The 16,251-nt window shown below is 38.5% G+C and overlaps 1 protein-coding gene across 2 annotated transcripts in view; it reads left to right on the plus strand.

The window, feature by feature from the left end:
• Positions 1 to 16,251, plus strand: part of MAGI3 (membrane associated guanylate kinase, WW and PDZ domain containing 3) — a 254,024-nt gene that overhangs the window by 163,712 nt on the left and 74,061 nt on the right. For both annotated transcript variants that reach the window (XM_075196269.1, XM_075196267.1), the window contains exon 7: positions 1,332 to 1,389. In XM_075196269.1, the coding sequence (XP_075052370.1) occupies positions 1,332 to 1,389 (58 nt within the window). The remainder of the gene's footprint in view (positions 1 to 1,331; positions 1,390 to 16,251) is intronic.

Genomic DNA, 16,251 nt, shown 5'->3' on the forward strand with positions numbered 1-16,251 from the left:
CCATGGTCTGTTACCAATGAAGGAATCCTCATATTCAGAAAGATTGTTGGTTCTTCTTTGTTCAAGTGGTCTTAAAGGGAGGAGACTTAGGGGCTGAACTAAAGGATAATGGCAAAAACAGCACCTTGCGTTTAAGTTGTGGTGACTTTCACAATTTTTACTTTTCCTTAGGTGAAATTGTCAAATTTTTTTCTGCATTTGAAAAGTGTATACCCTACTTCTTTTGTTTGTTTTTTAATAAAAATCATCTATTAACACAAATACCACTTTACTATTCTCAACACCTGACCCCTCACTGCATCATTCACGTGATATGGCTTTGCATGTTAATCATGCTTGGGCTTTGAACCCTGTGCTATAAGGTGAATGACACCAGGCATGGTGGTGGGGTGTTTGAAATAAACCATTCCCATTCTCCTCTGGTGCTTCTGGAAATTGGCATAAGTTAAAAAAAACTTTGAATAAATCAATGTGTATTTTGTATATTATCTTGAAAATAGGTGTATGCATAATTCATGCCCATTTTTGTGGGGTTTTAAGTTGTAATGAATACCCAGAAATTTTGAAATGTAGACCTTTTTGCAATTAGACATTGTACATCCACAATGTAAGGTGATAACAGCTGTACTACCCCTTGCTAGTCAAGGCTGCTGTTATTTCCAGATCAGAATTAGCATTCACACCCAGCTGTGCTAGAACATCATGTACATTTAAGTAAATACAACACAAAGCATTGTGAAAGGAAACTTCAAAGCATGGTGATTCAGTGTGCTCAACCAGCAGGCTACGTGTCGCATCCCGCTTATCTATATTTAATAATTAGTAGCAGTTTATCTGACGCTCTGAAAACTTCTTAGCAAGCTGTGCCATCCACAACAAATTATCTGTTTGTTCTTTATACAGTCACTTAAGATCACAGACAGGCCTGCCCTTGAATATACATAACATGTATTTATTCTCTGATATATTATTTCTGTTATCAACCTACCTCTTGTCATATCCATTTTAACAAAGCGTGACCTAACTCAAGTGACTTCATTGAATGTTCATTTATAGTATAACTGTTACATAATGTATTAAATGCTAAATAGAGTTGTGTTTGCATTGAGAAATGAATTTACTATATTGTCATTACTATCTTTTATGTATCTGATTTGATGGATGTGAGCTGACTGGATTAAACTAGAAGTATTTTTAAAGAATTCTTAACTGTTATGCTTTTATGACAGATTAAACAAAGATGTTGGCTAAAAGTGTACCTAGAGAAAAGCTATTAGTATTGCATCATAGGTGTTGAATCTGTCAAAAGTAATCCATTTGTTTATTTTTAGAACTTCCATATGGTTGGGAGAAGATAGAAGACCCACAATATGGGATCTATTATGTTGAGTGAGTACTTTTAAGCTGTAAATCATGCCCCACTTATTTTGGTCACTTGTATCCTTTTTATTAAAATACCACAAGTTTAATAATCTATAATATAAATGTCTAGTGGCGTGTGTTAGTCTGTCTGTGTGTGTGTGGAAAATATAAAACCAAGCTGCAGCGCCACCTGCTGGGCGGAGTTATACACTGACCTATTAAATTCTTAGTGTGTGTGGAAATAAAAATTCAGAAAGGGCTGAAATTTGGTATACTAAGATGTTTTTAATTTGTTAATTTAATTTGTTAATTGTTAAAAGTGTTTATAAAGATTTAAAAAAATATATATATATATATTTCTTGAAGGAGAAGTGACAGTTGGGAGTGGTTGGTGGTTGAGGCCTGGGCTATGGCCCAAATGCATGACAAGAACCTTTTTAACACCTTAAGTAGCTTGATTTGACTAGAATGCATGAGTATCATGCACGGGTTAACTTGTTTCTTATAATTGGCCTGCCCTTCTGATTTTAATTTTTTGTGTGTATTATATTCTACTCATGTAAACCCATGTTTGAGAATATATTTAACATAGAACCTGACAAAATTAAATATAACACCCTGAAGACAAAAAAGGTAGCAAAAATGTTACTTATAACATAATCGTAATAAATTACTGCACAATTACAAAGCATATGTTTTTAAAAAATATGGTTAATTATGATATATTTAAAATATACTTGATGTCTATAGGTTAAGGAAAGTTGCTGGAGGGGGTTTAGCTTTCTTAAACAACAATCACTTTAGGAACACAAATGTTGTCACCCAATTAAATACTGCTGTTATAAGTCAAAGATAATCCCCAATAACTGAACAATAAAAAAATGACAATAGAAGACAAGGTGCAGATTGAATTGCCCGATACTTTCCCAGGCCAGGCAAATTTTTGTTCGCTCACTGACTTGTCCCTTATAGGATTACAGATGATACGTTCCATACACAGCTGCCCACATGACTTCTGAAGGGTGGTACGGAGCATTGTTCCCCACCAGAAAAAAAGTAAGAGCAGGTAGTGACTGTTGACTCTTTTGGCACATACAGACCTCCAGATCAAACAAGCATGTAACTACAATGATGCTAATAATCATTGTCAGATTTGGAGGCCAAATAGGGGGCTTTCATGTATAGAGAGATGCTAAATCTCACCTGACACGCCCCATTTGGCAAGTTTTATAATGCAGCACCTCATGTGACCAGTGTCTACTGCAGAGCACCCCAGACTGGTTGCCAGTGTCCACATCCCTTTCGCGTGACTATATAGTGTTTGAATTTGTGCTGACAGTCCATGCTTTGATGTGAAGCAGTCTGCTAGTGATCTCCAACAATCACAGCTCACAGAGAAGCAACCAGCACAACCAATGACTGCACTGGGTTCACTGCAAAATCCTAAATACCTATATTTCAGTGGTTCTCGGATTAAATGATCAACTTTTGCTGACTTTTAAATGATGATGTAGATAATGTCAGTGGTTGGTTAATTGTTTTCTAAGCTGCCTGATCTTCTGTGACTTGTATGACCATTTGGATGTTCTCATTGTTGTTTGTTATATATGGGTGAAACAATTTTCGGTCCCAAAAATTTTACACACTGTGCTTCCATGTTGCTTTGATCTCCTACTGGGTTCATTTTTTTTTTTTTGTGGTGGTTTATATTTTTATTTATAATGGTTTATTTTCCAAACAAGACTGCACAAACAGACTCCTAGAACCACAATGTTTCTTGGGGGCTTATTTTGTAGGGTGAAGCAATTCAACTTGCTGTTCTATTTTTCCTACAGTGGTTACACTTGGATCTGTGGAAGAGTTTGTATGTTGAAGAATTTAATAACAATCATGAATTAATGGCATTGTCTAGTAGTTAATAATAAAAAAAAAGCTTTAGCTTTGGTTAATGAGTGAATTAGGGAAATGCAAGCACTGTTTGTTTGTTTTTATTTGGGGGTTAGAAGAATAACTTTTTCCTTCACTTCACCTACTCTGTTTAATTTTACATGTAAAAAGCCTGTTTAGTCTCTTGGGTCATATTACTAGATTTATGAATCCATAAATATGGTGTTTGCCTTTTATTGCTGCCACATAATTTGTATATACTGAACCCATTATATAACCATTGCACTAATTCAGCTTTTTGATTTATTGTCACATCAATGTTAAGCTAGTGTATTAAATAAGAGCAGGTATTGCAAAATTTATGTTTTAAATAGTTAAACAGTGTCCTCTTGCAGCCTCTTCACCCTTTAGGCTGGAACACCTTCTCTGGTGTGTTCTTTTCTTGTCTGGATCTCTCAGATCTATCCTCACTCAATCCTGGCTTCTTGTGGGCACACTGCTACATGCAGTAATCACCCTCTATTTTTTGGAGTTCTTGCTAAATGGGGCTCTCTCCCATTATTCAATGCAGGCTGCTTTGGCAATGCCAACTCCTTCCCTTTATCTATTGGGGTCCCCGTTTTTTTTTCTCAGGGGCTTCTTTTATTATTCTTGTGGCTCTCTGAATTTGGGGACCCTTCTTTATATGCAGCCACACTCTGAGGTAATTCCTCCCTCATATCTGTCTAATTTCACTTAAAGTATATTCTCTCAGTCATGATGTCTTTGGTCGCCACGGTCCAGCGGCCAAATTTGCTGAGGGATCGGTCCTGGCTTCCCTGGCCATCACTTACCACACATTTCATCTGAGCTCATACCAGCTAAGCAACTGTTGCTAGTGTGTCTCCTCTGGGTCCTAGTGCTGCGGACACACATTCAGTCACCAGGAGGCGTGAATAGCAACACCAGAGGGGGCATTATACATTTATGCACATTAAGTGTGGAAATGGATATATTGTGGAATCTTATCTTTGTACTAAATTATTACATCTAAAGTCTATTCCATGTACATGCATCAGTGTGCAAATTGGAGTCTGTACACATCATTCAAACTAAATCTGCCTCTAAGAAGGAAGGTCAGAAAATAGTTGAGTGTAATAATAAAGAGCAACTTGCAACTTTTAATTGACTGTATATTTAGCAGTGCACATGCTTCACTTTGATAAGAGAGGAGGGCTCCAACCCTTAAGGTGCCTCGCTATATTAACTAATAAAGCTACCGATTTATATGCCACTTGGCACATTAATTTAGCATCTGTAATGCCATTTAGCAATTGCAAACTCTAGACTTAAATTAACTCCTTCACTCCATCAGATAGCATTAAATTGAAATATAAAAGTAAAAAATATCTCTGTACTGAACTTAGTGAAGTTCTAAATCGTTCCAGGCAAACATTAAGTGGGGTTTTCTGTTAATGCACTTTGAGAGTCCATTAGCATTAGTTTTACCTTAGGCTTTGTCTTTATTACAGTGCTCTGAAATTAAGAGACAGTTGTGGCATATTTAAAGGTCACAGGCTGTTCCCTTTATAAATTCAGGTTTAGCTTTGTCCTCTGGGTAAAGGGAAACTGGAATAGGAGATGATATATGCACATATCTGTTTGTATTGCAAACATGTATATTTGTGCCCGTTTGCCTAACACATTTTATTTTATGTTTATCAATATTCTGTATAATTTAGTGTTTATATATCATATAAAAATTTAATTATTGAGAGATCAAGATACAGCCAGTTGACATACAATTACATGAAACAGAAGGTAAAGATGGCTCTGCCCAAAGGAACTTGCAATCTACACTTTATAGATAAGGTAGTGGATTAACAGTTGGACATTTTGGTGGGTACACATATTGATGGATACAGGCAATGTGCCTTTTGCTGGATCCAGGCAGTTGATGATTATATTGCCTATCGCATGGGCATCTAGAAAAAAGGTAAATTGTGAACTTGAAAAGTAAATTTAAAAAAATAAATTATGACCATCTAATTAATAGGAGACCATAAGACAGCTGACTTTTATGTCTGGAAATGGAATCAACGTACAATAGCAAACCTTAATAAATAAAGTATATTTCCCACGGAAGACTGGTTCAGAGAATTAAGTCGGCCTATCTGACATGTAGCTTAAATATTTTCTTCATGAAACAAATGAAGGGTATTTTGTTATCAGGAGTATGCTCGTGGATTCCCCTTTTCTAGTATTGTGATCTAAGACTATGGGCTCCAATCAAAATAGTTAATGTACGTTTCCAGGCATGCTTAGTGAGGGAACATGCAGGACCACCAATGTGTTTGTTTGATAATAACCTTTAAAATATTATGGAGAGAGATAACCATACAGTAATTCATTAGCATTATCCCTGTTTGTAACACAATAGATAATTGATTTTGCCCTCATTCCGCCATATTCATTCTTCTATCCACATCTCCCTGCCATTAGGACACAGATATGCAAAGCATTGAATTCATCATATAACATGTTTAACAGTCCTTACAGTGAAGTTGATTTACTACAGTACTTCTCCAAAAGTGTGATCATGTAAAGGACCCAACAAACAGAGACAATTTTAACAATTGAGAGTAAGGATGTGTCTGCATCAAGCAGGAACATTCATTTGAGGTGAGACATGCCCTAAAAAAAATGCCCTTTAGTTTTTCCAAAACAAATAAATGCCCCCTAATTTGTCCTGGGGGAATAGTTACCAAAAATAGAGGTCAAGATATCTGTTACTGTAGCATTTCCAAACCTCCAAAGACTGCGCTGCTGCCAAAGAAGCAAAGTTTGGATTAATTCTAGACTTAGACCACAATCAATGTAAGATTCTGGCTATGTTTTTACCTTTTGAAGAAGTCTCAAGAATTTGTACACCACTGCTGCTGCAGCTAAAGACGAACGCTAAAGGCAAAACTTATAGAAAATAAAGGTAGGATTGTAGCTTTTTATACAGTTGCAATCTTCTACTGTCTGGCGAAACACTACTTTTGGAGGGCGATCTAAAAAATATGGTGGCAAATATATTCAGGATAATATAGTAGAAGGTTATTAATATTCAGTAACATGGTCTCACTGACATAATAAAGTTCTTGATGTTATAATAAGTCAATGGGAACATCTTGCTTTAGTTTACTAGCTGGCTTCAAGTCTGAAAGAAGTCACCTCCCTGCATTTTGGTATAGTCAGATTTGTCTGCATATAAGAGCGAGGCTCAGTACATGAAGGGCTGCATGCTCAGGGAGTGAGTTGTCTAACTGAATGAGTACTGGCCTTTGTTACGTGTGTGTTTATGACAGCTTAGCAAAAGCCCTTGTTCCCCTCCGGAGCTTTGTTGGCAGCTTGCAATCATGACAGCGTAAGAACCAAGATAACTGCAGACTAGCTGACAATATAATCTTTGGGGAGGGTGATTGCGTTAACCACGGCAAAGCTAAGCAATGCTCCAGCATACAAAGCAAGTGTACCGTGAGCGAGTCTCCACACCTGGGAAACACTGGTCCTTCCCAATTTTAACTTGTTAATAACTCATCGGTCTTCTGATATTTTATAGACTTATTGTGATAACCTATCAGAAAGTTTTGGGGACACACAAATTCTGAAGGTAAAGGTATCACTCTATTGTTTGTGCTATCAACTGAGTATCACAGATTTCTTTACAAAATCCATTTTATTAACATGTTTTTTCTTGCTTAAATGGATATGCAAGATACATGTCACAGGCAACCGCACAGCAGAAAAGCAAAAGGTGCCACATATCCTAACTTGTGGCTTTCAAGAATGAATGAATATTATGTTTATTTGCTTGCAAGTATGTTTATGTTTGTGCATATTGTAACCATTTTCTGTCCAGCATCATAGGTCATGGATGACAGGAGTATACAAACACACTCTGTAAATTCTGGCTTAGTTTTCTTGCTTTGAATGAAACGATAAGAGGGCCACCTATTTTTTCATGCTCTGAGACGTGGATAGTTCAGCTATACAAGACTTTTTACAAATGTGGGGGCTACATCTAAGAGCATTGGAAAATCTATAGATATAAGCAGCACCATTGTGTTAGTCAGCAGTAGGATGATTGGAAAAGGGGAAAACTTCCCATTTAAAGAAGGTTGCTATTTCCATTTGAAGTATATTCACTGCTGGTCAAATGCGAAAGTTTGCATTTTCTTGTGCTCAAGCTGCTCTGAATCCGGAGAGATGTGTACTTTGTTGTAAGCAGCATTCGAGCTAATTAAATATTTTGAAGTGTATAGCTTGTAGTGTCTTCACGTCTTCCAATAATCCGTTCAGGCCGTAAACTCTTTGTGGCAAAGCTTTCTTATTCTCTTGCTGTTAATTGCTGCTCTCGTACCTTGGACTCTGTACTTAAGCCCTTGTTTGTACTTTATCTCAACCTTGAAAAACATTGTGCACGTTGATGGCACTGTACAAATAAATTATACATGCATACAATTTTTTTCTCCACAACAGTTGGATTTGTGTAGCGAGTCGTAGGCTTTAAAATATTTTTTCGCATAAAGGTTGCTTATGGCTTTTAACCCTTCCCATACCATAGTTGCTTTTAGCGCACCGAAGGGATTACCACCCATAGCATTTTGCAGAAAAGCCGCGTTGTCATAGCAACATCTCTATCAGCAGCAGCCTTGTGCAATTTATTTTAGAGGACATTTCACCTGAAATAAACAGAACTAGGATGTCATGTGAACTTTTCTTTTTGGCCATGTATATTTTTGGTCCGATGCAGAAGGCGGAGGCAATTTGTCATTCCAGATTCCTGCACGGTGTCTTGTGTTCATATAAACACCCACTCGTATATCCATTTGAGATGGGGGGACGGCTTCCAGCGTTCTGCCTCTTCTACTGAGCAACACAAAAAATACCAGTTTGCTTGGAAAGGTTTCTGCCAGCCTGGGGACCTGTCTTGTTAGATGTGTAACTAGCTCAGACCGAGAGGATATTTACCAGAAATATTTCCTATGTATGGTACTGTGTCTGTTTTATGTAACACTCAGCTTTTTGTGGCAACTTGGTCCCCATCTCGAATTAAAGCTAAAATAATAGTTACCCAAACGTAAAAGTTAATCTTGCAGCAATCCCAAATGTATGGGAAAACTTCCAAACCTATGAAAGAATGTCATTTACCATTTTTTTGCACACTGAAAGCTAACAAGGGTACAAAAAAAGGCAATACATTATTCCTGTTGTATTCCTCAATAGTCTTGTAATTGGTCTTCCTGGTCAGCAGAATAAATAAATAATTTCATGTGCATACCAAAACGCGCTTCCCCCACAAAATGCAGCTTTGTCTCCCCTAAATATTTTTACTTTGGGTGAGTTGCTGAAATTAGTACATATAAATTTGAGAATAGTATTTGTTTACTTAAGTTTTCCTTTGACACGTTAAATATATAGTAGCAGGCATTATTTTATATTGCATTGTGTGGCATGAAGTTGACTTTACTAGATTAAATTATGAGGCGAAAATGCATATTTTTTTCCTTTTGAAACTGATTTACCTAGGAAACTTTATTGATTGTTCTTGGAGTCCGCCGGAGAGTCAAGGATGTCGCTACCGGAAACTTTCGTGCACTGCTTGTTTTTCCAGATCCCTGAATTATTCAAATTAACCGCATACGTGGGGATAATTTTGTGTGTATTGTATATATGTATATATTTATAGATAGAGATATATATATATATATATATATATATATATATATATATATATATATATATATATATATATATATATATATATATATGAGAGAGAGAGATTAACTGATAATGAAGCCAGCTGAGGCATTTATCTTAATTAAGATACTTAACAGTGTAATTTTGATGGCCTCTACATTATTAATAAATATAATACAATTACAATGTTTATTTAGTGTTACAGTAAATTACTGCGATAATGGGCTAATTCTATTATTTGCAAGGTTCCGTAGCAACCTTGCGGTTATGTTACCACATAATGTTCTAGTTCGTTTTTTAGCTGTGTTTATTTTGTGGAGGCAAATTGAGAGAAGTTTTCACTACCATAATTGCCGTTAGATAGCCATGGGTTTAGTACAAAACCTTGCAGCTTATTGAATCACCCTCTTTATGTTGATGATTGTGAGGGGTGAAAGGGGCACAGTTTAAGGCATTAGGATAGCTAGACTTCAAAAAGGGGCCAAAATAGTTAAAGAATGTTCCAGAGATGTTACAGAAATAACAGATGGCATCATTTTGAGGGGAATTATTATTCCTTCAAGCAAGGGATGTAACCGTTCCTCTTTTATCCAGGGTGCTCTCATACTCCATAGAACTGCTTTACAAGTTAAGCTGGGTACACACCTATGCAGTCTTACTTCAGTTTCAATTTCTGTAACGATTTCACCAACAATTGAAAGTCCCGATGAGCATGCCCATTCTTGCATATGCACCTACACAATTTACCTTCAGATCTGTGATCTTCATTGCTCAAAACTATCTGCTGACATCATTCCATCGCTGATCCTGATTTTTAGAAAGTTTGTAAAACCAAATCAATAGATGCAATGTGTTTTGGTACACTAAAACATGATTGTGAGAGCGTACACAATGTAGCAATACCTGACCAAGTGGTTGTTAATGTTGTGATCTGCACGGTAATTCAGTGGCGGATCCAGGGGGGGGGGGCGATCGCCCCCCCTAGCAGACACTTGCTGCCAACGGCTGCACAGTATGTGCAGGTCCGTCCAGCCGTGACAGGCAGGGACAGTGTGCTGCCCGGCTGCTCTGACTGTGTTTAAAACAATCAGAGCAGCCGGGCAGCACACTGTCCCTGCCTGTCACGGCTGGACGGACCTGCACATAGTGTGCAGCCGTCAGCAGCCTAAGATGTTAGAAAGGGACGGGGCCTAAATCGCCCCCCCCCCCCCTAAATCGCCCCGGGTACAGTATTTTTCTAGATCCGCCCCTGCGGTAATTGCATAGTTATGTACCCAACTTTACAATGGCAAGATGCAGCATCCAGAGACCATTCCTTGTACCATTCCTCACTGAAGACAGTTGACTGAAATAATAGCATGCACATAGCCCTTACTGATGACTGCCTTTAAAGTAGAGATGCTAAGGCTCGGTTCCTCATTAACTGAACACACCCGAACTTAGGGGATCCGAGTACTTTTGCGCTTTTTCAGATTCCAAAACGAGGCAAAATGTCATTGGGATGTCGTCGGATCTCGCAAATTTTGGAATCTATAAATACCGCCCCCCACGGCGATCTAGCGCCATTTGAGAGAGGGATACAGAAGGGGTAGGATAGAGTGTAGAGCAGTTGGCCAGGCAAACTTACAGAATTGAAAGAGGAGGGTGGTAGCAGTGTTAAAGAAAGCTCCATTGCCAATTGTCATTGGTGAAATACAAATATACTGGTCCTTGCAGGCTTTTTTTCTGAATTTGAACCAAAAAGTGCAGGGTGTTATCCAAATGGATTCACAGCAGTACACAGAAGAGCAGGAGCAACAAGCAGCTGCTGCCACCAGTCCTGATGATAGTAATCCCTGTACGTCATCTGGTAAAGCCTATGTAAAAGTACATAGTCTTTTTAAGTCAGGGGGAAAAAAAACAAGAAAAAAAAAACACTGTGGTGATGAAAAAAAGAGCTGTAATCTATGAAAAGTTATCTGCCGGGGGAAAAAAAATTGCCAACTTGCCATTCTACACACACAGTGGCAAAGAAAGAATGAGGCCTTCGCCTTTCTCTGAGTGCGAGATCTAAAATTGTTACTGAGGCATCTTCTTGTAAGATCACTCATGACCAAGCAAGACCAAGTAATTTGGACTCCAAAAGTGGTACACAAATACTGTTACGTGTGAAAGCTGAGCTGGAAGAGAACAGTAAGGCTTTAGAGGAAAATGTATGCTCCGATTCAGAAATGACACCAATCCCTGAGGAAAGTCCATGCACGAGTGTTATGTGTAATCGTGACCATTCTGATACTGTACCCATAAAGAAGGCCCCTTTCAACCTTTCTGCAGATGTGTGCCTGAACAGCCCGAGTGTAGCAGGTGATACACAAATTAAGGATGCCACTTTGGAATTGGAAGAGGATGAGGGGGATATTTGTATAGATGACGAGGCCGCTAATGAGGATGTTGATGAGGATGATGTTATTTGTGTAAGTCCTGCACCAGTGGAAGCAGTTCTGGCACGTGATAAGAAGGCCATTGTCATGCCTGGTCATAAGACCAAAAAAGCCACTTCTTTTGTGTGGAATTATTTCTACCCAAATCCTGCCAACAGTTGTCTAGCCATTTGTAGTGTATGTAAAGGCACAGACAGTCGAGGGAGGGACCTTAACGATCTAGGAACTTCATCCATGTTCGCCATTTGACGCAAGTTCATGGCAAGGTGTTGGACTGCTTGTTGTTATTTTTTTACCATAACTTTACAATTTTCCCATTATCAGCTAGGTCCCTTCTCTCACCTACATCCCGACGCCTGCAATCTACACCCACGACACCGTTTCTCATCAATATCCTCAGTAGCGATCAGAGTTAGTCCTGCATCCAAGTTACTAAGGCTAGATGACACCTGCACTATCCTTGATTCCTCTGAAGAATTCTTGAGCGTTTGTCCCGCTGCTGCTGCTGTTGCTGCTGCTGGTGAATCTTCGTCCAAGAAGCAGACCAAGAAGAAGACTGCTAGTAGTTTACAACAATTGACTGTTAAACAATCATTTGCAAGAGGAAGCAAGTATGAAAGCTGTCGCCCAGTCGCAAAGCGGATCACAGATGCCATGGCGACTATGCTCGTATTAGATCTGCGTCCAATATCCACTATTAATGCAGCTGGTTTTAAACAGTAACTTGAGGTCTTGTGTCCCTGTTACCAAATTCCATCACGACACCATTTCAGTAGAAAAGCTATTCCTCACCTCTACCAGAAGGTTCATAAAAAATTTATTATGGGGCGGCAAAATGCCATTCTACCCACTGTACACGTAACCACAGATATGTGGACGAGCGGAACTGGGCAAACTAAAGATTATTTGACTATGACAGCTCACTGGGTTGGTAATTCACTTTCACCAGCAGGAACAGCAGCAGCATGTACCCAGTACGTCACATTTTTCAGAGGTAGGCTACTCTATGTATCACCAGCTTTACTAAGAGGCATACAGCTGACAATCTGTTACAAAAACTAAGGAATGTCATTGCAACATGGCTTATCCCACTTGGACTCTCCTCAGGATATGCCATTTCTGATAACGCCACCAATATTGTGAGAGCATTACAGCTGGATGAATTTCATCACGTTCCCTGTTTTGCTCACACTATTGTGTGAGCAAAACTTGGTGGTACAGAGCTTTTTGAGAAATTACATGGACGTGCAGAAGATTCTGTCTGTGGCCCGTAAAATATCTGGACATTTCCGGCATTCGGCAACAGCGTGTAGGAGTTTGTAGCAGCCACAAGAGCAATTTAATTTGCCTTGCCACCAACTGAAGCAAGAGGTGATGACAAGGAGGAATTCCACCCTGTATATGCTTCTGCATATGGATGAACAGCGAAAAGCCATCCACGCTTACTCCACAAGCCATGACATTGGGAAAGGAGGGGAGATGTATTTTAGTCAAGCGCAGTGGAGAATACTTTCCGTGTGGTGCAAGGTGCTGAAACCATTTTGAAGTAGTCACCTGTGAAGTGAGTTCAGACACTGCGATTAATTAGACTTTTGGACTTTTGGAAAAGCAGCTTGAGAAACTGAAGGAGGAGATTAAACAAAGCAATTCCGCTAAGTATGTCGGACTTGTAGATCAAGTACTTCATTCGCTTCGCCAGTATCCAAGAGTTATCAAAATCTTGAAATCGGATCACTACATTTTGGCGACTGTGCTTGATCCTCGGTTTAAGACCTATGCCTTCTCTTTGTTTCCAACTGACCTAGATCTGAAGAGATGCAAGGAGCTCCTGGTGAGCAAGATGACAGTTCAAGTGTTACATGACAGGACGACGTCTCCTCCTTCAGTTTCTCAGTCAACTGCTGCTAGGAAAAACCTTAGCTTTCCCAAGGGACCCAGGGATGATGCAGATGTCTCGGCACCAAATTTTGACATCTGGTCTGGTCTAAAAGAATTGACCAAAAAACGTGAAACCTCTGCCGTAACTCCACCTGATCCTACTATCAACATTCAAAGGATAGTGAAGGATTATTTTCACGACATAGAAATAGACACATCAGACAGTCCCTTTACATACTGTGGGGAAAAATAGGGAATTTGGAGACCCATGTACCAACTTGCTTTGCACTAAGCTGCCCACCCTCCAGTGTGTACTCTGAAAGAGTTTTCAGCACAACCGGGAAACTTGTCAGCGATCGGCGTAGAGGGCTACTTTCTCAAAATTTGGAAAAGATGTTCATAAAAATGAACTTCAAGTTCCACAAGGAAGGCCTTTCACGCCAATTAGTTCAAAGTACTGAGACTTCTGCAATGGTGGATTCCAGCGGTGATGAATTAATGTGTGAGTATGATGTACACACTGATGAGGATGAGGATGATGACAACAACATCTTGCCACAGTAGAGTTCATTAACACCACTGTTACCTTAGGTGGCTTAAGGCCATCATTACCTTGTTTTGTGGGGGCCCAAACAAACCAAGCACTTCAGCCACAAGGAGTGGTACTTTTGTGGCTGAAGTGCTTGGTTTGTTAAACTGTGCATGTCCTTTTTAAGATCCAACATAAGGGTGGGTGTGAGGGCCCAAGGACAATGCCATCTTGCACCATTTTTCCTTTCAGCTAACACTGTGTGCCAATGTTACCTACATGTGCTATATATTGTTGTGTGCTTAGCAAAACTCTTAGACACCCATTGATGATGCAGATGACTCGGCACAACATTTTGACATCTGGTCTTGTCTACTGTAAAAATATTGTCCAGAATTAGTGACACATGTGCTGTAACTCCACCTGATCCTACTATCATCTATCAACATCCAAAGAATGGTGGAGGATTATTTAAAATAAATTTGAACGGTATAAAGGCAACAGTTTTATCAACAAAGAACAACGTTGCTTGCAGAATTAATGTAAGCATGGATGTTTAAATAGACGTGTGTGTGTGTGTGTGTGTGTGTGTGTGTGTGTATATATATGTATATATATGTGTATATATATATATGTGTGTGTATATATATATATATATATATATATATATATATATATATATATATATATATAATTACCTTCAACTTTGCTGCTGTTTCATTAAGTGTTTGTAATTGGCACTTTACATGGAAGATACAGATTATAATACTAATACTATAATATAATACTAGATTATAATTTTGTGGGAATTTGGGCTGATTCAAAGCTCACTGATGAACTGGCTTCTTGCTCTGAATTACAATGGCTCTCTTTAGTGCATTGTCTGGTACCCTGGATTGGCGTGTGTCTGATAAAAGCACGCATCCCGGGGGGAGTCAGCGCTCGTTGCCATGTATTAGCTGTAGAATTACCTCACTTATCCAAGAAACAGGAGGAGCAATCAAATGAACCATAACTGGCTCCAAAGACAATTCCATCTTGCCCCACTTTTCTTTTCTGCCACTGTTGTGTGCCAATGTGTCTTAGATATGGTAGGAACTGCGGTGTGTTTGAGTCATTGCTCTGTCGCTTACCATCAAGCCAGGTCACTGCAGTATTTGTCCAAAAGTGAAAATATGAAAATAATATTGTGACCTGTGAGTGAGGTGGTCAAAATTGACTGCAAATGACTTGAAATTAGTGTTATTAAGGTTAATAGTAATGTAGGATCAAAAAAAAGAGCAAAATTATGTGATTTTAGCAATTTTGCTAAAAAAATACAGATCCAAAACACACAGGGGTGGTTTTACCAAAACCAAAACCCGAAGCTAATCAAGATCCAAAACCAAAACCACTTCATGGGGGTCAGTGAGCATCTCTACTTTAAAGGCAACAAAATAGAATACTTTACAAAAAAGATAATAAATCAATGGATTTGTTTCCTTGCAGATCTGATGGATTCATATAGGAAAGCAATTCTAAAATGCATCTGACAATCATATAGTTTTTATAAGAACTTCTAAAAAGAAACATAGAGAAAAAGAACAATGCATATGAAACTAAATGAATCGGTATATTCCTTCACCTGTAAAATTATTTGTTTCCACATTAGAAAGCTTAGATGAGGTAGAGTAGATTGCACTTAGCAAATGATTAATTAAGTGGGCAAACTGTTTTATCTCTTGGCAGATCTTTAATATAGTTATAAATAGCTTGCAGTATTTCAGGTAATTGCCCAAAAATTACATTTTGCAATGCAAATCACTTTGTGCTGCAATGAACACTAGTCACTCTGTGTAGAACTTGTTATGTAAATGAGATAAGTAATAGATCTGCAGACCCTTTCAGCAATAGAAACTCATGACTGTGCATGGATCTCAGAAGTTGGTGCTTGAATAGATTATTGAAGTAAAAGTCTTATTTGGAAGATATTCCTACAGTCCCCAACAGGATGGTAGGAACTCTTGTGATAGTAAATTTTGCTGGATGACCCCCCCTCAGAGGACTTTGTTTACTTGCATTCTATCTGCCTGATGAAGACTGTAGCAGTGATATTTTAACCATTTTACCCTTAGGAACATATTAGGCATGATTCACTTTTCAATCTGGTATGGATTGCAGAGTCTAACATTTTGTCTTGTTAGAGGTATGCTCACACCCATACCTAATTTGTCATTTTAGCTCAAATGAATACTCTGATACAGATTGTAAAGGTTTCCCCAGCTGTCTCAAAATTGTGTGTTCTGTATAATGGATGACTAGCAGTTGTTGACAAAAAAAAGTAGACACTTTAGTAACTATTTTGTTAAATGATGTTTTGGTATACTTAAGGTATACTTTTTTTTTATGAGAGTGTAGTAGTCAGCCTGTCTCACAAATTTTTCTCGTCAGAGAATATTGTAGCATTGC

Source organism: Mixophyes fleayi, chromosome 2 (assembly GCF_038048845.1).
Source record: "Mixophyes fleayi isolate aMixFle1 chromosome 2, aMixFle1.hap1, whole genome shotgun sequence".
Classification (NCBI taxonomy): Eukaryota; Metazoa; Chordata; class Amphibia; order Anura; family Limnodynastidae; genus Mixophyes; species Mixophyes fleayi.